The following is a 20,942-nucleotide window of genomic DNA, read 5'->3' as shown; positions in this document are numbered from 1 at the left end:
ACAGTTTGTGGCTTCTGGAGGTCTTCAGCAGCTCTTGGAAATATTTAATTCTGGAATTTTAGAACCTAAAGATCAGGAATCATGGACAGTTGTAAGTGACAAGTTGTAACTGACTCATCTTAATGAAATATAAAACTTTTCTAATGAATCTGTAGTTTTGTTTTAAAGTGTTCTGCTATTAGCTACCAAAAAATTTAATGAAGTTAAAGCTGCTTACTATTTTTTATTTGTAGTGGTTACTAGATTGTCTGGCTTGCTTGCTGAAGTTGATATGCCAGTTTGCAGTGGATCCTTCAGATTTGGATTTAGCTTATCATGATGTTTTTGCCTGGTCTGGAGTAGCAGAGAATCACAGGAAAAGAACTTGGCCAGGAAAATCACGGAAAGCAGCAGGAGATCATACAAAAGGCCTTCACATACCCCGTTTAACAGAGGTGAAAAACTTCTCTTTAAAAGCAACAAAAACGAAGACTTTAGAGAAAATCTTATCTGGCAGGTGTGACACTGTAAATGTAGGTTTACATAGAGACTTAATTGGGAAACTGATTGTCAGAAGAAAAAAATGTTAGTAAGTATAATGAATGGTTAATTGGAATAATGCATTCTTACTAAGTTACTATATATCTCAAGAATATTTTTTTTTTATTGAAAAGTTTTACAATACAATTTTCCATTAAAAACCCCCATCCCCCTCCACCCTCCCCTCCCTACCTCCCCCCTACCTCTTCCCTCCCCCCTTACCTCCCCCCTTCCCCCCTCCCTCTTCCCTCCCCTCCCTCCCCCCCACCCCCCTCCCCCCCCCGGACTTCCCAGAGCTAAATACAAGGTATATATATATAAAAGCAATCATAAGCAACCATATACTAACAACCATAAATTCTAAAATCCATCACTCTCTAACTTATATAAGAACAAACAAAACTTAACATTATTAAATATATATAAAAAAAAATAGGAAAAGAAAAGAAAAAACACGAAAGAAGACTTATTCGAATGCTAGATAAAACTTCTTAACCCTATACTTATTCTGGATATCTCAAGAATATTTATTACCATTCCACATATCTTTGATAACTAGAAATTATGGAAGTTGAAGTCCTACATATCTGAAAAGCATTAAGATGGGTTAAGAGTAGTAATATATACTCCTGTTTATTTTCTGTACACATCTGTACCTTATAAATTAAGACAGAAATTGGATTTGAGAACAACATAATTTTGTATATAAAACGTTTTGATTGCAATATGTTCAGCTTCTTCCACTGATATTTTAATTTTAGCATACAGGTATATATAGATTCATACTTAATAAGCAAGGTTGTTTCTGGATATTCTTAATGGCAACTTGCTAAATTGAAATGGCAAATAGAAATAGAGCCTTAAGGAAGCATTTTTGTTAAATAATATTTTAAATATATTTAGTCAGGTCAGTGATTTCCAAGACATTTTAGAAGTTCAACTATACCTACATCCAAAGTGTGAAGTTTTTATTTAGTTGAATTATAATTTCCTAGTTGTTATTTTTTGTGTGTACTAGTTATTCATGTTGAACTTGCTTTAGGCCATTCATTTCAAAGTCATTATACAAAGTTCATTATGAATATGTGATAAAATGGTATTAATTAGTTAGCACACAGTACTATATTGAATTAAATTTACAGTTGTGCACATAAGTTTACATTACCCTTGAAGAATTATGGACCATTTTGTAAGTAATTGTGAGTGATTAAATAAAACATTTTTTAAAAAATTTGAGATTGATTCAAATTAAAATACTAGGCACCACAGAATAGCACAATCATTAAACCATAGCAATAAAGGAAATTATAAAATGGTCCTGTTCTTAAGTTTCCATATCCTTAGTTCTATTGTGTATTTCCCCCTTTAGCATTAATGTTTGCTTGCATCTTTCATGACAGTTATGAATGACTGTCTAATTTTCTTTGGTAAAGGTGCCCATTCTCATTAAAAAGCCTCATGCCCTGTATAATATACTTTTGATTGTCTAGTGTGAACTGCATGTTTTGAGATCTCCCTAAAGTGACTCAATGATATTGAGATTAGGATAAATAAATAAATAAATATTGTTCTGTTGCAGCCATCAAAGGGTTGACATGTCCTTATATTATAGATCATTGTCATATTGGAAAGTCATGCAAATTTTTCTCCAATATTTTCTGAAAATATGCTGCATTAACTTTGCCATCAACTTTGATTAAATTCTTTGTGCCATTTTAACTCACATACCTCCATGCCCCCAAAACATGCTTTACAGCAGGGGTGTCAAACTGCCGGCCTGCGGGCCGGATGCATCATACTGAAACCGTGCCCACACCATTGCTGTCAATGGGGAAAAAGTTGCAAGACGTCATGTGACATCGCGAGTTTGACATGCCTACTTTACAGTATGGGTGGTATTCTCTCTTCATAGGTCTTGTTGATTCTTCTCCAAATATAGCATTTATGTTTGTGACCATAAAATTCAATTTTGATTTAATCACTCCAAATGATTTTGTCCAGACGTTTTGAGGGGTCTCTAGACGATGTTTGGTATATTGTAAGCAGGATATTTTGTGACCTTGGTGTAGCAATATAGTTTTATGGCAATTCTACCATGCGGCCTATTTTTGTTCAAGTATCTTTTTATTGTGCATGCTAAATCAGCCACACCACTTTGTTTCAGAGAAGCATATATTTCAGTAGAAGTTGCTTGGAGATTTCTTGTTGCATCCATATAAATTTTCCTGAAAGTTATGTTTAACATCTATCTTGGTCTACATGATTATATGGCTTAGTATTAATTATTTTCTACTTCTTGATCAGAATTTGAACATTATTAATTAGCATCATCAAATATTTGGATACCATTTTTTAAGCTTCACCTGATTTATTAGGTTGAACTAATTTTGCTTGTAGATCCTTTGACAGTTCTTTTGCTTTTCCTGTACTTTAATGCAGGGCTTTTCAACCAGTGGTACGGGTACCACCTGTGGTACATTGGCACCTGGCAGGTGGTACGCGACCATCCTAGAGAAGTGGCAGTGGGGGAGGGGAATGAGCTGAACCGGTGGCAACACCACACAAGCCTGAGTGAGAGATGGCTGGAGCTGCAGGACTGTCAGGGTTCAGTGGAAGCGCCAGGATCAGCACCAGGCTCCTGCTGGAGCTCAGCGCAGATCCTGGTGCTTCTGCTGAGCCCAGAAGAAGTGCCAATCAGCTGGAATGTTGCAGCATCTCCAGGGTCTTGTGATTTACATTCAGATGCTTGGCAACTGATTCATACTTATGACAGTCACAGTGTCCCAGGGTCATGTGAAGTGACCAAAACCTGCTGCAACCAGCCAAGAGAGGGGGGGGGGATAAAAACCAAACACCCCCCCACCCCACCCTGCTGCCAATCCTCAACAGAAATGCTCACAACAATGAAAACCTCGGACACGAGGAAGAGTGCCACCAGACAGGTAGGCAGGTGTCTTGCTCTGCTGTGGCTTGGGGGGCACTTTTTTCAGTGCCACTGTAACTTCGAACAGTCACTAAGTGAACTGTTGTAAGTTGAGGATAACCTGTACTTCATCACTTTTTTTGTTTTGTTTTGTTTTGTTTTGTTTTTTGGTCATTAAGTTTTTGACACCTTGCTAGGCGACTGGTGGTACTCAGATGTTGCCATATCCTAAAAGTGGTACAATGGGTGAAAAGGTTGAAAAGCCCTGCTTTACTAACCACCAAAGCCAATACAGCCCTGGATGAAATGTATAAGGGTTTCTTTTTAAAAGCTAAGAAAATCATTGACTATATTCATACACTAATTACTAACAAGGCCCAGGCATGAGAACTTACCTCCATTGTTATATCAACCTCAATATAATAAAGTGTGTCAATTTTATTATATAGTATGCAGACTTTTGGACCATTTTATTCATTTTTTCCTATGGTTTGTTTTATGATTAAGCTATTCTCTAATGCCCAATATTTACCGTATTTTTCGGACCATTAGACGCACTTTTCCCCCAAAAAAGTGGGGGGGGGAAAATGAGGTGCGTCTTATGGTCCGAAGGTAAGCGAAAACTCTTGTCTCCCATTCAGTCAACGCCTTCCATCAGCTCCATTGGAGAGATGTGATTGAATGAAGATGCGGAATTCTCCGCCCCTCCCCGCGCACGCCCATTTTCTTCCTTTTACTTCGCCGCTAAAGAAATAGTTTTTGCTAAACTAAACCTCATAGGCCAAATCCCAATAATTCTCCGGTTTCGTATTGCTGGCGACTTGCCCCAGCAAAGCCGTGAGGAGTTGTCCCTGCAGGTTTCTCGGTGAAGTTTATCGGAAGTGATTTCCCATTTGCAAGAGTAATAATTGTTTGAAATTGCTTTGGCGTCTTAGAAAACCTATTCAGGGAAAAGAAACTTATTGCTACCTTAAATTTTGGCCAGCAGCTGAAGTGCGTTCAAAACCCCTGCAAGAAAGCAGTTTCTCATCCTGGCAGGGTGGGGGAAGGGCGGCAAATAAGTTCTTTGTTTCTAATGCATCTTTTCTTCCTTTCCCCCCCCTGAGCACTTCCCTCCCCACACACACATTCCTCACCTCTCCTCCTTCCTCGGCTCTCAACGCAGCCCTGCTGCGTATACACGTGCACCGAGACACGCAACCCACTGGGTGGAGGGTGAGGGTGGGGAAGCCGCCACGCTGAGCTGCTGACCAGCCAATAGAAATGCAGGTTCCCGACGTGGCGAGGGCAGGGTGCGTAGAGAAAGAATCGTGAGGGTTGTTCTCGTGCCGCAGGAGAAGTGTGCGTTCGAGGAGAGCAACCGGTAATTCACACATTTGCGGGCTCCCAGCGGAAAAGAGCAGGATGGATTCTTTCTTTCTTTCTTTCTTTCTTTCTTTCTTTCTTTCTTTCTTTCTTTCTTTCTTTCCTTCTTTCTTTTTCTTTCTTTCTTCCTTTCACTCTCACTCTCTCTCTCTCTCCCTTCCTTCCTTTCACTCTGTCTTCCTTCCTTCCTTCCTTCCTTTCACTCTCTCTCTCTTCCTTCCTTCCTTCCTCTCTCTCTCTCTCTCTTCCTTCCTTTCTTTCTTCCTTCCTTTCACTCTCTCTCTCTTTCTTCCTTCCTTTCACTCTCTCTTCCTTCCTTTCTTCCTTCCTTCCTTCCTTTCACTCTCCCTTCCTTCCTTCCTTCCTTCCTTCCTTCCTTCCTTCCTTCCTTCCTTCCTTCCTTCCTTCCTTCCTCTCTCAAAAAATGTGGCATTAGCAGTGCCTTAGATCGAACTGAAGATAATGTCATATGTGAAGATAGCGAAGAAAGCGATATAGGTGATTGTGAGCAACAGAGCTTCATAAATTCTGACACTAGTGATGATGAGTTTTTAGGGTTTCCAGGAAACTAGAAAAGTGCTTGAGCCTCTAAGTCTTTCCTCATTTGTTAATGGAAATGATGATGGTTCTTAACACCACTGTTGAGTTTACGCTGTTAAACATTACGGTATTTTGCTTTATTATAATAAATATTTTAGTATACTGGTACTATTTGGTTCAGAATATTTTTTTCTTGTTTTCCTGCTCTAAAAACTGGGTGCGTCTTATGGTCAGGTGCGTCTTATGGTCCGAAAAAGACGGTAATTTTTTTTTAAAAGTTTTTTCTGATTGCCCATGTTTACTTACGAAATGGTACATCTTACAAATTCTGCATGGGGATATACAAAGTTAAGAGCACAAATGTAGTACAGTCCTAAATTAAATTAAATCCTTAATAGATTATGTGAAATGAAAATCAAGCAGAAATTTTTAAATATCCCAGAGATTCTCCAGGAAAACCAGGGATTAAATCTACCACTTTAGTTGTTCTCTTAAAAATTACAGTTCCCCAGATTTCAAAATTGAAAGAGTAGCACTGGAAATAGCTTCCAATTGCAAACTCTAACTGAAGCAAACACTTGGGAAGTCCTGAATATGTTCTCAGCTACACAGAAGGAAAAAGAGATACCAATCTGCCACTTGCTTTAAATGATCATATTAGTAAATAAATTGTGAAACTGTGATAAATGGGAGAAAAGATTCTAGCTGGCATATTTTATCGAACTTTGTGTGAGTTTCAATATATGGTGTCTTGCTTATCATTAAAATGCTGGATTTATAAACAATACTGTTAGTTTTTATTCATTTTTATACACACACACACACACACACACACACACACACAACAACATACACATGTACACATATAACACATAGTTTTAAGGCAGCAGTTGCATTAACTGTTCTTTTTTGACTTCAATTTTTTTAAAGGTATTTCTTGTACTTGTCCAGGGAACCAGTTTGATTCAGCGACTTATGTGTGTTGCTTATACATATGACAACTTGGCGCCTAGGTACAATAACCTTTTTTTAATATCTTTGGTAAGATTTATAGTATATATATACATACATATATATATATATATTTGCATTAAGCAGTATATTGAATAATCGTTTTATCTAGAAATGTGTAGTTAAAAGTAGGCATAAGTAAAATTGTTATATCTTGTTAGTAGTGTTTTGATCTTACTAAAAATGTTCAGATTATCTCTGTTAAGATCAAAACTGTGTGTTTTGAATTCAAGATATTTTAAATTTGGATTTTCCTATAAGTCACTTAAATATTTTATAAAAGCAGACCATTATCCAGTTTTTAAAGCAGAGAAAATTGCACAATTGTAACTGAGACCATTGCAATATTCTAATATCCAAATCTGGTTAAAAAGACTCTTTTTTGTGACCTAAGAAACTTAAGTGATTGAGATTTTATTAGATAACCCCAAGTGGTCTACTTAATCAACATAGTATTCAAACCAGGGGTCAAAGTTAGTTGATCTCCCCTATCTCATTATCACTCAGGCTTTTTGTAGCAGATTCTCAGTTCTGTAGTTAAGTAAAACCTATTTTTTCAGGCTAAAGAAGAGTAATTGTTAATGCCAGTCAATGTATATAGCTATTTTACTTCAGACATTGTGATTAAATCAGGGTGAATCAATTAGTTGTCTACCAGGGCCAGGAAGCTATGTATAGTCCTATATTTTACCATCTAATTACAATGTTTGCGCCAAGAAGAAAGACATATTAAATAGCAAACTAGTAAAACATTTTAAGAGATTAGTACAAAATTCTGTAGAATATTAAATCACTTTTTTCTAAATAGTAAGAGTGAATAACTTTATCCATCTGTTTTTATTATTTGAAGTAATATGTAATAAATTGTGTGATTTATTTTATTTATTTTATTCCTCTACAGAGTGTTGAAAGCTCAAGCTGATCATAGGTCAAGACATGAAGGTCAGTACATTGGTTAAAACATAAAAATTAAATTATATGGAGTCTTCAACACATATTTCTTTACCTGAAATCCAGATATTGTAGATATTAATAGAAGAGTATACAGTCATGTGAAAAAAGTACACTCTTTTTGAGTTCTATGGTTTTACATATCAGAACATAGTAAAAACCATTTGGTCCTTAGTAGTTTTTAAAAGTAGGTAAATACAACCTCAGATGAACAACATCACATGACATATTTTACCATGTCATCATTTATTTTACAAAAAGCCAAAATGGAGAAGCCATGTGTGGAAAAACTAAGTGCATCCTTATTGCTTTCATAGGTATGAAGAGGCTAAGTAGTAGCCAGATGCTGCTAATCAAATGCCCTTTATCAGTTATCAGCAAGTGTGACTACCTCTGTCAAAGGCAAAGTTTTACAGTGTTTAACATACATTGAGGTGTGTGTTAACACAATGCCAAAGAGTAAAGACTTCAGTAATGATCTTAGAAAAGCAATTGTTGCTGTCCATCAGTAAGGTCATTTCCAAACAATTTAAAGTCCATCATTCTACAGTGAGGAAGATTATTCACAAGTGGAAAGCATTCAAGACAGTTGCCAAACTTGCCAGGAGTGGAGGTTCCAGCAAATTCACTGCAAAGTCAGACTGTACAATGCTCAGAGAAATTGCATAAAATCAAGAGTTACATCTCAGATTCTACAGGCCTCAGTTATCATGTTAAATGTTAAAGTTCATGGTAGAACAATTAGAAAAAGACTGAGCAAGTATGGTTTGTTTGAAAGGGTTGCTAGGAGAAAGTCTCTTCTCTCTAAAAAGAACATGGCAGCACATATTAAGTTTGCAAAGTTGCATCTGAACAAAGCAGACTTCTGGAACACTGTCCTTTGGGTAGAGGAGACCAAAGTAGAGATGTTTGGCCATAATATACAGTGCCACATTTGGTGAAGACCAAATACGGCAGTTCAGCAGAAACATATTAACTATAAAGCATGGTGGTGATGATTTGGGCTTCTTTTGCAACCACAGGACCTGGGCAGTTTGCATTCATTGAGTCAACCATAAAGTCCTTTGTATAATGAGGGGAAAAAAGTATTAGATCCCCTGCTGATTTTGTAAATTAAAATGCAAATCAATTTATAACTTTTTTAAAATGCCTTTTTCTGGATTTTTTTGTTATAACAAAGTATCCTAGAATGAAATGCAAGGCCATCTGTCCAACAGCTACAGCTTGGCCGACATTGGGTCGTGCAACAAGACAATGATCCCAAGCACACCAATAATCTACAGCAGAATGGTTAAAAAGGGAAAGAATCAAGGTGTTGCAATGACACAATCAAAGTCCAGACTTCAACCCAATTGAAATTCTGTGGTGAGACCTTAAGAGAGCTGTGCATAAACAAATTCCCACAAACCTCAGTGGACAGAAACGACGTTATAAAGAAGAGTGGGCCAAAACTACTCTATGTGACAGAATAATATAGTCACACAGAAAACAATTTAGTTAAAGTTATTTCTGCTAAAGGTACTAAAAGCTATTGAATCATAAGGTATACTTAGTTTTTCACACATGACTTCTCCATTTTGGCTTTCTTTTTGTAAAATAAATGATTACATGATGTAATATGTCATGTGTTGTTCATCTGAGGTTGGATTTACCTACTTTTAAGAATGATTTTTACTATGTCCAGATACATAAAACCATAGAATTCAAAGAGGATGCACTTCTTTTTCTGCATGACTGTATTTGTAGCTCAAGGTTGAACTATAATAACTATAGGGTCCTTGGTGCTCTCTGAGCTTAGTTGTTTTCTCACAAGCGTTGTATTACTGAACTAGGTAACATCTGTGCTAGAAGGGGTGGTGTTTGGTCTCTCTCTTTATATGAGTATAACTCCCTTTTAGCAATGGTCATGTTATCTAGTTGGGTAATGAAATGACTGAGAAAACAACTGAGTTCAGAGCACTAAGAACTCCATATGTTAGATATCCTAATCCCCAGATAGTAGACAAAAGTGAATTATTAAGGTGTAGTCCAAAACATCTAAAAGGCCCATATTGAAAATAGCTAATAGTTAATTATGTTTCATGACATGTTAACATGCTTCAAATTGGCTTTAACTTATAAGCTTAAAGCTTATTTACTGGAAACTTCATTGAAGAAACTCCTCTGTTCATTATTTACAGATGGATTTACATTGTAACTGAAAAATTAACAGTTTAATATTCAATTCCTTATTTTTGTTAGCAAAAAGTAACAACCCAATTAATTACAGCATCTTCAAGGTGTAATTTTAGAAGTTATGGAAGATATTTTAAGATTGTTTTAAATTTATTTTTGTCTCAGCATTTCTGAAGACAGTTCTATTTTCGAAACTTAATTTAGCAAAGATTTAATAGATAGACCCTTCATATATCATTTAAAAAACATCAAGGATCAGGATGTCCTCCTAGATTCACAGCTCTCCTTGGACGATCATATAGGAGCTGTGACTAGGGGGGCCTTCGCTCAGGTTCGCCTGGTGCGTCAGTTGCGGCCCTATCTAGACCGGGATGCCTTGCGCACAGTCACTCATGCACTCGTGACCTCCCGTTAGGACTACTGCAATGCTCTCTACATGGGGCTGCCCTTGAGGACTACTCGGAGGCTCCAGCTGGTGCAGAATGCAGCCGCGCGAGTGGTGGTGGGGGCTTCCCAATACTCCCATGTAACACCTCTACTCCGTGAGCTGCATTGGCTTCCGGTTGTCCTTCAGGTAAGATTCAAGGTGCTGGTTACAACCTATAAAGCCCTAAATGGCATGGGTCCGGGTTACTTACGGGAGCATCTGCTGCCGGCATCAACTTTCCCTTCGTCCAGTGCGCTCCCACAGAGAGGTCCTCCTTAGGGTGCCGTCGGTCAAAGAGTGTCGACTGGCGGCCCCCAGGGGGAGAGCGTTCTCTGTGGGCGCGCCAGACCTTTGGAACCGTTTACCGGTGGAGCTCCGGACGGCTCCCGACCTTCGCTCCTTCCGACGTGACCTAAAAACATATTCATTTGAACAAGCCGGCCTGGTCTGATGGGTTTAGGGGTATTTTAATGTTTTGTATTAATCTATTGAATTGGGCAATTGTATTTAATATTTCTTTTAATTTTTATATATTGTATTTTATTGTATTGCCCTGTACACCGCCCTGAGTCCTTCGGGAGAAGGGCAGTATAATAATAATAATAATAATAATAATAATAATAATAATAATAATAATAATAATAATAATAATAATAATAATAATAATAATAATTACCATTTGATTTAGAAGGGGGTTTATACAAGTGACTTTCCATTTTGCATTTTTCTGTAACAGATTTCTTCCAACGTCTGTTCCTTTGAGAGGCATGATAGCCTGGATAGATATTATTAATTAATACATAGTTGTTAATATATAGCAAAGCAATTCCTTCTTCTCTTGTAGGTTACATGTCATGATAATAGTTATTTTACCTGATAGTTCATATGACTTTTAAATTTCAACTCTGTACTTTAAATATCTTCCTTAGAGGGGAAAAGTCATTCAGGCAACATTAAAGACTCCCTCAAAGTTGCTGACATAAATTTACATATTTCACTAACAAAATTCCCCAGATTCATTCAGATCTTATTGTCATGTCGTCACAGCACAGGATAATGACTTGGAGCATGGTCTGAGATTTCTTTTGATCCATGACTTCAAATGAAGTGATAAGGTGATATCTGTTCTCTTCCTCCTGTAGCTGAATCCTTTGCCCCTCTTGGTTCTTTCAGGTGGGAGGTAATTTTCTTGGTCAGGAAGACTCTTAACACTTGGTTGTGAGAGGAGATGTTACTGGCAGCTTTGAAATAAGGGGGTGGGGGAGAGTGTTAATTGGCTCTTTCCATATCTAGAGTGTTGAATAATTATAACCCAGTCTCCAGCTTTCCTTTATTAGGCAAGGTTATTGAAACAGTAGATGGGAATACACTAAAAAGCATCTTAAAAGAAAATGACTCCTGCCCAAAGTTCTCACTGTTGCAGCACTCTCACAGTCTCTTGATCAAAATTCAGCTGGCAGCCTTCCTGCTCTTAAGCTGCAGGAGCATTGCAACTTCTTCCCACTCCAGTCTGGGAAACCTTGGCCACCTAGTCCCACCAGTGTAGTACTTGCCCTGGTCTTCTCCATACTCCACCATGCCTGGAAGGGCTCAGATTGCTAGGCCCATTGGCAGGTAGGTCTCTTCCCTGCATTGCCACTCCTCCCAAGCCCCTGTTCCTCCCCCCCCCCCCCGAGGTATCCTGGTGCAGTCACTTAACAACAAATGGAGAGAACTGGAATTGCGGTCATTGAGCGAGGAAGTCGTGTGAATATCTTGTTTAACAACTTATGATCAAAATTCTGGGTTTAGTTGCAGTCAAAGGACTACTACCGGTATTTTTCAGGCCATTTCTCATTCAAATATAATTGATCTTAATTTGGAAAAACAACAACAACACAAAATGGCATATATGTAATGTGTAATTAATGTTTTTGGTTCTTCTTTTAGTTACTCACTATTCAATGTGGTTGCTAGTGAGTTGGGCTCACTGTTGCTCTTTAGTAAAATCCAACCTAGCAGATAATGATAATTTACATGATTGGCTGAAGAAACTTACTCTTCTGATTCCTGAGGTAAGCTTCAAAAACAATTTCTAGTTTAGTGTAAGAAACAATCCAAAAGAGGTTAAATATATATCTGTTGAACGAGACCTTGTAGGAGTGAAGAAAAAGATTTCTTGTTACTTTTAATATGGATTTAAGTTTTAAATATTGTATTGTTTCCCTAATTCAAGAGGGTTTTTTTTAATGAATGGTTCAATCATATTCCTATTTATTCAAAAGGAACTCCTACTGGATCCATTAAGACTATTGTTATCATCTAGGTAGCATGCATAAGATTTCAGCTAAAGTCATCATGATCTATCTATTACAGAAAATAGCTGCCTCCTTCAATATTTATAGAAACATCTGTAACTTCCAACTATGAATTCTTTGGTGGGATTTTCATTTTCCAAAATGTTCTAGCGTATTGTTTATAGTAAATGATAATTATTGGTACAAAGACTTAGTTCACAGTATTGATAGCAAATGGGCTTATTGAAAATCATTTACAAATAATCTAAAAATAAAGAAAATAAGAAAAATTGTTTTATTTGAATTGTTTCCATTTAATTGTAATTCTTTTTTTTTCAATTTCAGACTGCAGTCCGCCATGAATCTTGTAATGGTCTCTATAAATTATCACTGTCAGGGTTGGATGGAGGAGACTCCATAAATAGATCTTTCCTGCTGCTAGCTGCCTCAACACTGCTTAAATTTCTTCCTGATGCCCAGGCACTGAAACCTATTAAGGTAAAAAAGAAAAGTTACCTATTTCATATGCTATTTCTTCTGTTCTCCATCTGAGCTTCAAGCACTTAGAGCTTGAAGCAGGCAGAGCCCTCTCTGTAGGCATGCATGCCATCACCCCAGTCCTAGGCCTTCAGCTGGGTTTTATAAAACATTTTCGCTTTATGCCTCTGCCGCCTTGTGCAAAAAAAAAAAAAGGTTCAATCCATCAATCAATTTCAGCTTCTCACGGGGAAAAAAATCTTGCAAAGTTGGAATTGGTTGATTGATTGAACTTTTTAGTTCCACCCAGTCTGCCGTTACCACTGCAGCCACGCCCACCCAATGGGCCACACCCACCCAGCACCTGACAATACATGTGGGTTTTGGGTTGCAGTTTGGGCACTCAGTCTCTACAAGGTTCGCCATCACTGACTTAGAGGAAAGAAATACTCATGTGGAATTGTTGTTTGTTGACTTCAGTTCGGCATTTAACACAATTATTTCCCCAGCATCTAGTAGACAAACTGGGCCTTTTAGGCTTAAACACTCCTTTGTGCAACTGGATTCTTGATTTTTTTTACCAACAGCCCCAATATGTGCAAGCTGGAACAAATATTTCTAGCACCATTTTGTTGAGCACATGTTCTCCTCAGGGCTGCGTCCTAAGTCCATTGCTGTTCACCCTGTTGACCGATGGCTGTTGTGCTAGGTTTGCCACCAACCATATTGTGAAGTTCACAGATGATATAACAGTAGTGGGTCTTATTCATGATGACAGTGAGAGGGCTTACCGCAAGGAGGTTGAGGGGTTGGTGAACTGGTGTAAGGAAAACAGTCTAGTTTTAAACACTGGAAAAACCAAAGAGATCATTGTCGATTTCAGAAAAGGCAGGCACAGCCACATTTCTCTGCATTAATGATTCACCCGTGGAGATGGTTACCATCATCAAATTCCTGAGTGTGCAGTTAACAAGTAGGCTGGCTTGGTCGCTCAACAGCGAGACACTGGTGAAGCGGGCACAGCAGTGCCTGCATTTTCTCTGTCGCATGAGAAAAGCACATCTTCCCCTATCCTTACCACTTTCTACAGAGGTCGAGAGCATCCTGTTATATAGCATCACAGTCTGGTTTAGAAGCATCACAGCTTCAGATAGGAAGGCGGTGCAGAGAGTGGTGAGGACGGCTGAAAAGGTTATCGGCAGTTCCTTCCCCTCCATCCAGGACATAGCACAGAAGCGTTGCTTGAGCAGGGTCCGTAAGACATGACACATCCTCTTCATGACCTGTTTTCCTTGTTACCTTCTGGGAGGAGGCTCTGTGGTATCCAAAGCAGAACATCCAGATTCATTCACAGTTTTGTTCCATACAGTATTAATCTTGTTTTTATTTGGCATTTTCACAATGCCAGGGTGACTGTGCTTTGCCTTTGCACATATTACTTGCTGTTTGCTGGACATCTGTCTCAGCCATTATATCAGTGAGGCATTTACTGAGTGGAGGGGGCGGGGTAGGGACAAAATTAACTCCTCCTGACATAGTTTCAGGGCATCTTATGCTTCTTTTGGAAAAAAATATCCATAAAAACATAAATGGGATAAAAAAGGAAAATTTTTCAGAAAAACCATCACACTTGTTTATGTTTAATTGCAATTAATTTCCATTTCACAATTTATATAAACAAGAAAACAAAACAAAATATGAAACAGGTATTATCAGGAGAATGAATGTATAAATAATACTCCGGTTGAGAGTTTTGATGACAGAAAAAAGGTTAGTTTTTCAGAAAAGGAGATTGAAGGAGAAAGAGTATCCTTCTATCCTTGAATTCTCAATCTTTTTGGAAGTAAAACAGCATATAGTGTTCATTTCCTTTGCTTTCATGTTGACTTCCACATTGTTGATATGTTAATCAAGAAAATGTCAGCATCTAAAAAATATGTATATGAAAAAAAAACGTCTTTAGGCCATATGCTCTTATGTAAGCTTAGTTTCATTTTAGTAACTGCCCCTGGAAATATTGGAAGTTACAAAGTGTCTTTGGTTATAAAATTTGATTTAAATATATAATTTTAACACTAAAACAAAGTAGCTAATAATGTAGGAATTTTTTTTGAATTATCAAGTTTTTTGATCAAATTTGGGGAGAAATTTTTTTTTCTTTTTTCTTCCTCTCCCCACCCCCCTCTCTTCCTCCCAGATTGAGGATTATGAAGAAGAACCTATTTTGCAGCCTGGCTGTAAAGAATATTTCTGGTTGCTGTGCAAACTAATAGATAATATACATGTAAAAGATGCTAGTCAGGTAAGCATAACTGATTTCATGTTAAAGATTTATTTTTTCATTTGTAAGTCTATGTTAGAGACTATCAGATCTCACCTTGGTAAGCTGGCACAAGCCCAACAAAACTGCTCTCCTGTGACTTTATAAAAATGGTTGTCAAAACAGATTTACAACAAGATAATACATTGCCCTATTCTATAATGCTACTATTAACCAGTTACCACTCAGTGTACCACCAAATCTAGGAGAGTACTTTTTAGGAATATTTAAAATATTTCAATATCAAAATGTTCCAACCTCAAAAACAGTAATTTTGAACATGCTGAGTATGCTTTCAGAAGAAACAAAATTTTGTTTTTCTCCCTACTTTAGAACAAAAAATGGTTATGGCTTTGTTTTGAGTTTTCTGATTGTTCCAGGCATATTTCAGGTAGAGTTCATATTTTGCATATGTGTTGTGTGGCATTTTACTTTATAGGCAGGTAATATAAAGATATGTATGTCTGGTGTGCTTGTGTTTATAAAACACAAAGGTGTACTTCACAGAAAAGTGTTGATGTCTTTGGCATTGTTTAAGCGTAGACTGCTTGTGCAGTGTTGGTTGAGCTGCGTTGTTGACTTTTGGGGTATGTATTCATTTTATACAAACTGATACGCCTTGTAACATCCTAAACATTTTTTTTAATTTTGCAACCAGGATAATTCCTATATACAGACAAACTACCAGCAAATACCTACTGTATATAATTGTTTTTGCTGGGTTTGGGTCTGGCATGCAGGGTGAACAAAAATGGATGTGAAATCTGAGGTTTGCCCTTGTTAAGTAAAAGAAGAGAGTTTATAGACAAAATCATGTACTTTTTTTTAAAAGTGAATCCATTATGAAACTTCATAATAGAAGAAAATATAATTTGTGGTTATTTACCTGGTTCATTTATTTTCAAACTGGAAGAGATGCTAAATGGAAAAATGTTGAGATTGACTATTTTAACCTGTTTATAATTTCAGTCAAAGATCAACCAAATATCTTGATATCATGTTGAGTCAATGCTTCAGGATTTATTTAAAGATTTGGGAAAAAAAATCTTTTTTGATACAGTAAGAAGTAAGAGAGACCAGATTTTAATCTAAACAATTTTTTCACTGAGTGAGGGCAAGAGCTATGTTCCAATATTACCTGTAGGAATTTGGTCTAATGGTTTTAAAAATGCTTCCACATTCATCCCTTTGGGCATTTTTTTTTCAAGTTGGTTGGATTATAGCAGGCAGCATAAACTACCATCTTACTTTTATGGCACTACAGTGAAAAACTAGAAAGTAAGGAACTTATTGGTCATTGCAATCTCATTGTATCACATATGTGGATTTCTTGTCGTGATGCACGCATTATCAATTCATTGTAAAGCTAAGCTGAATGTCCTTTCTAGCTTCTTCTCTACCAGTAATGATTGTGTTTGATAGTGAGATTTGGTTTTTGAAAGGAGACATACACTTTTGTTAATTAATGCTGACCCTAAACTTAGAAGAAGGATAGGAGAAAAATTATAAAGACAAAATGACATGTAATGTGATCACTCAAAGCCACCAGCACACATATGCATGCCTGGAAAAAGAAAAATATCAAAGGAAAGTGAATTCTAAAAGAAGCATTTGGATATCTATGTAAAGATTGCTTTTAAAGGAAAAAGGTACAGGTAGTCTTCAACTTAACAACTAATCACTTAACTATTGGAAGTTACAATGACATTGAAAAGGCTGCTTTACAGCCTGTAAAGCACGTTGAACAGTCTACCTCTGAAATCATGTGACTGTGATCTGGGTACTTGGCAACCCATTTGCACTTAAAACTGGTTGCCAAGTCTCCAGCAATTAAGTGATCATCATTTGAAATCATCCTTGTCAACTTTCCTGGAGAGTCAAAGCTTTCTGCTTGGATTTTAGCAGGGAGGATTTTCAGCATAGAGTGGAAATACACTCTTGCACAGCCTCAATCAGGCTTCCCAAGGCCTCCCACACCCTCTTGAGGCAGCCTGTGCTCCTTACATTATTGCTATGTCTGTTCTGGCACCTGCCCAAATCCAAGCATGCTAAACCTCCAACATATTTGCAAAGGAGTCTTGTCTTTGAGCAAAAAAAAAAAAAAAGTTGGAGCGGTTCATTTTCTCAAAAGTCTGGCAGCGGTTGCTACTTGGTACCAACCTCTCCTGCCAATCCCAGGAAAAGTATGTGTGACTTTGGCTTGGACATCAGGAAAGGCTCATCTAAGCTGGAGGAGCAAGAGTAACAAATCATGCTTCCTTCCCCTTTCTTTTTCTCTTGCACTCCAGTTGGTTTCTCTCCCTCCTCCCCCACTTTTTCTGCTCTTTTCGTTCACTCTTGAACTCACTCTTCCTTTCCCTTTTACACATGCTCACATCTTTCCATTTGTGTGCAGGTTCCTAGAGGCAATGGGCTTTTGCTTGGTGTCCTGAGGGTTAAAATTATCAAGCAGATTCCTAGAGAACATTAGTTCCTCTAGGAATCTGCTTAGTGGATTTAACTGAGAGAACTTTTGCAAACTTGTTCCAGCATAGTGGAAGTTTTGCATTTTTGGATTTTGACAGGCACCAGACCAGAGATGCAGTGGTAATGTAAGAAACACCAAGTTACCGCAGAGGTGTGTGGGAGGCCCAGCACAGGCTGTGTGCAAGTGTCTCTGGCGCTGAAAACTGGCTCTTGCTTTGATTTCAGCAGAGATGATTATTAGCTCCTGAGCAGAGCCTCCTAGGGTCTCCCCTATCTACCTGAGATACTCCATATTCTACCTGGGATTCCACCCTCTTAATAACCCAAAAGATCACATAACAGTTCCAACAGGAGTACCAGAACTGTAGTCATTGAGCAAATCAGTCACATGGATATTTTGCTTAACAACTTCTTTGCTCAACTAAGGTGCTTGTCCCAATTGTGGTCATAAGTTGAGGACTATCTGTAAAGGCATATAATGTAAGCATACATAGAACATTTGATCATAAAATCAAAGGTTGGAAGTCTGCATTAGATAACACCAGTCAGATGTATATCACTTATTAAAATATATTCTAAAATGTTTCTCAGTACAATCAATCTTTTAGTAATTGCTTTGCATTTACAATTTCGTTTTGTTTCTTTTAACTTAGACAACTTTACTTGATTTAGATGCCTTAGCAAGACATTTGGCTGATTGTATTCGAAGGTAAGCCTTAACCTTGTTAATTTCTTTATGATATTTGGTTTAAATAATTTTCATCAAAACATTATTTTTATAACAGAAAATTCTTTTTGTCTTTTACAGCAGAGAAATTCTTGATCATCAAGATGGCAATACTGAAGATGATGGCCTTACAGGTCTCCTGCGTTTAGCAACAAGTGTTATCAAACATAAACCACCTTTTAAATTTTCCCGAGAAGGGCAGGTAAGATCTAAAGAACTAAACCAAGATTGTAGTACTTGATCTTATATATACTTATTATTACATTTTCCCTTAAGTGTGAATACTGTTGTAAGATATATGTGAATGTTTTCTTACTACTTCTTTTTTAATATTTCTACTCGAAATTGCAGTTTGAAAGATCACATAAACTTTGTATTAAGAGAAAAGTACTTGACTGTGAAGCAAATGGCAGCAGTTTCCATGATAAGCATAGTTTGAGCCTCAGGTACATATAGTTAATTTTGAAAATCCTAATTAATCAGTGATTATGACACTGATTCCACTCAGGGCAGCATTAATTTCTCAAGATCATTGTATTGTCAGTGTACATAATTCATAGCGGCAAATGAATGTGAGAAATAGAAGAAATAGAAGCTTCGGGCTTCTTCTTTCTATGAGCATGCCCAAATTTCCCCTTATTTAAGAATGGTTATTTTTTATATACATTTCAGAACCTTAATTGGATTAATAGAAAATTAAGTTGTTGTGATTAGCCTTCTTTCTTTCCATCTTCATTAAATGAATTAAGGCCGTTCTATTTAGCCAAGTGTTTTTAGTTGGATATATAACTCTTGTAGCACTAATTGTATAGTTTAATTAGATTTTAATTTTTTTGTAGTTTATATTTGTTTCTGTGTCAATTCACTATCTTCAATGGTTAAATATGGATACAAATTTAAATAACAAATAGCAGTTTCTATGAGTTTTCACAACCTTCTTTTCCCTCTTCTCCTTTAGAGGCAGACTTGAATTGTTTACACTCTATGGAGTAAAGCTTAGTTAACCCTATCCTTGCTGTTATCTCAGCTACAAATTGTGTGGTAAACTTTTTGGCTGGAGTATTAGCTACCTTAGATTTGGCTTACTTTGTTACCGGCTGGTGTTTTAGCATTTTCAGCCAAGTACCAATTGGTGCTGAACTATTATAGGACTTAGTGACAATTAGTGTCTCACAGTTTTCCAATCTTTGGTGGGATGAGAAAAGTTGATTACAAACTGCTGTCTTGGGGGGGGGGAATGAGTGCCCACAGTGAATCTTCAGATTCTGATATTAAGTTCTGTGTAGAATACTCCGCCAAGTAAATGTTGACATCAACTTTTATATTTCCCTTATTTTATAGGAATTCTTGAGAGATATTTTTAACCTTCTGTTCTTATTGCCAAGTCTAAAAGATCGACAACAGCCAAAATGCAAGTCACATTCTTCAAGGGCTGCTGCTTATGACTTATTGGTAGAAATGGTAAAAGGTTCTGTAGAAAACTACAGGCTCCTCCATAACTGGGTTATGGCACAACATATGCAGTGTAAGTATATTTTTTTCAAATTTCCCAATATACTACAAGTAAGCAGATAATTTTAGTTTCTTGGTACTTTTCCTTTAAGTTAAAAATGTGTTAGGGTGTTGATTAGATTTAGAAATGTATTAAGATATTGTATCCTTGTAAAAAGAGTGGCCCTATCAGGAGATGGGTGATATATAAATTTAATAAATAAAAACAAAAAGCTTACCCATCTGTGAATGTTTCTAATTAAAAAGTGTATTTGCAAGCACTTCAGCAGCAAGGAATATTTAAATGGTTAAGTTGCTGCCCTCTATTGTCCCAGCATGAGAGATCTTCTCTTAAGATTTTCTGACCATAATATTAGAAAATATTGATATTCATTTTGATGGCTCTCGTATTTTATGTTTATTTGCAGTTAAGATTCATCATAAATATTTTAATGCACTTTAGTACATGTCAAAATCATATTGCACTTAGTTTTGAATTGACAAAAGATGTTTTTCTCCATTCAAGTTGCTTTATTTTGATATAAAACTGATGTATAATAGAATGTGCTAAAGCAGGTAGGAGTTACTGTGGACCATGAATGAAATGCAGCTGATAGGAGTTCCACTTTAATTTCTCCAAGTATCTTGGGGCATCATCCTTTTATCATTTCCCAGTGCCAAACGAAGAGAGAAAAATAGTTTTATAGCCATATTGCAATAGATCAAAGATGAGGTTTTTCTTTTTTCTGAACATTAACAAATGTTTCCTCCCTAAGTACTGGGACATAGAAATTATACTCTACATTTTATGTAGAGAAGTTATGCTTTTCATTCTTCTGGGCAGAAAAGAAAAAATTTGTTGGTAGTGGCTATGGTGATGATGATCATAGTGGTAATAATGGTAATAGTAATTATGGTAGTAGTAATACTGATAATAATTTGGTTCTGAACTAAACCCAGTTGTTGAGAATCATTCTTATTTATTTATTTAAAAAGTTTTACAGTACATTTTAACTTTATCAATCCCCCCTCCCCCACCCCTATCTAACCCTCCCTATCCCTCTCCCCCATTCCCCCCTCCCCCCCAACTTCCCAGAGCTAAATACAGGGTATAAAGCGAAAAACAAACATAAGCTTCCATATGCTATCTAGAATAAACTATTAATTCTATCACCCTCTAGCTCATGTAAAATGATTACAAACAATATTAATATTACAGATAAAAAAAGAAGAAAACAGAAAAGGAACTTTACTCAAATGCTAAATGAAATTTC

At 36.9% G+C, this 20,942-nt stretch overlaps 1 protein-coding gene across 2 annotated transcripts in view; it reads left to right on the top strand.

Moving 5' to 3' along the window:
- The window catches only part of USP34 (ubiquitin specific peptidase 34), a 152,890-nt gene that overhangs the window by 87,453 nt on the left and 44,495 nt on the right, over positions 1 to 20,942 (top strand). For both annotated transcript variants that reach the window (XM_083348413.1, XM_083348412.1), the window contains exons 33-42: positions 5 to 91; positions 234 to 434; positions 6,278 to 6,360; positions 7,260 to 7,300; positions 11,841 to 11,965; positions 12,533 to 12,685; positions 14,862 to 14,966; positions 18,104 to 18,159; positions 18,259 to 18,379; positions 19,519 to 19,702. In XM_083348413.1, the coding sequence (XP_083204539.1) occupies positions 5 to 91; positions 234 to 434; positions 6,278 to 6,360; positions 7,260 to 7,300; positions 11,841 to 11,965; positions 12,533 to 12,685; positions 14,862 to 14,966; positions 18,104 to 18,159; positions 18,259 to 18,379; positions 19,519 to 19,702 (1,156 nt within the window). The remainder of the gene's footprint in view (positions 1 to 4; positions 92 to 233; positions 435 to 6,277; positions 6,361 to 7,259; positions 7,301 to 11,840; positions 11,966 to 12,532; positions 12,686 to 14,861; positions 14,967 to 18,103; positions 18,160 to 18,258; positions 18,380 to 19,518; positions 19,703 to 20,942) is intronic.

Source organism: Vipera ursinii (assembly GCF_947247035.1).
Source record: "Vipera ursinii genome assembly, chromosome: 1".
Classification (NCBI taxonomy): Eukaryota; Metazoa; Chordata; class Lepidosauria; order Squamata; family Viperidae; genus Vipera; species Vipera ursinii.
The sequence above is the reverse complement of the archived record's forward strand: the minus strand, read 5'-3'. Positions and strand labels throughout refer to the sequence as shown.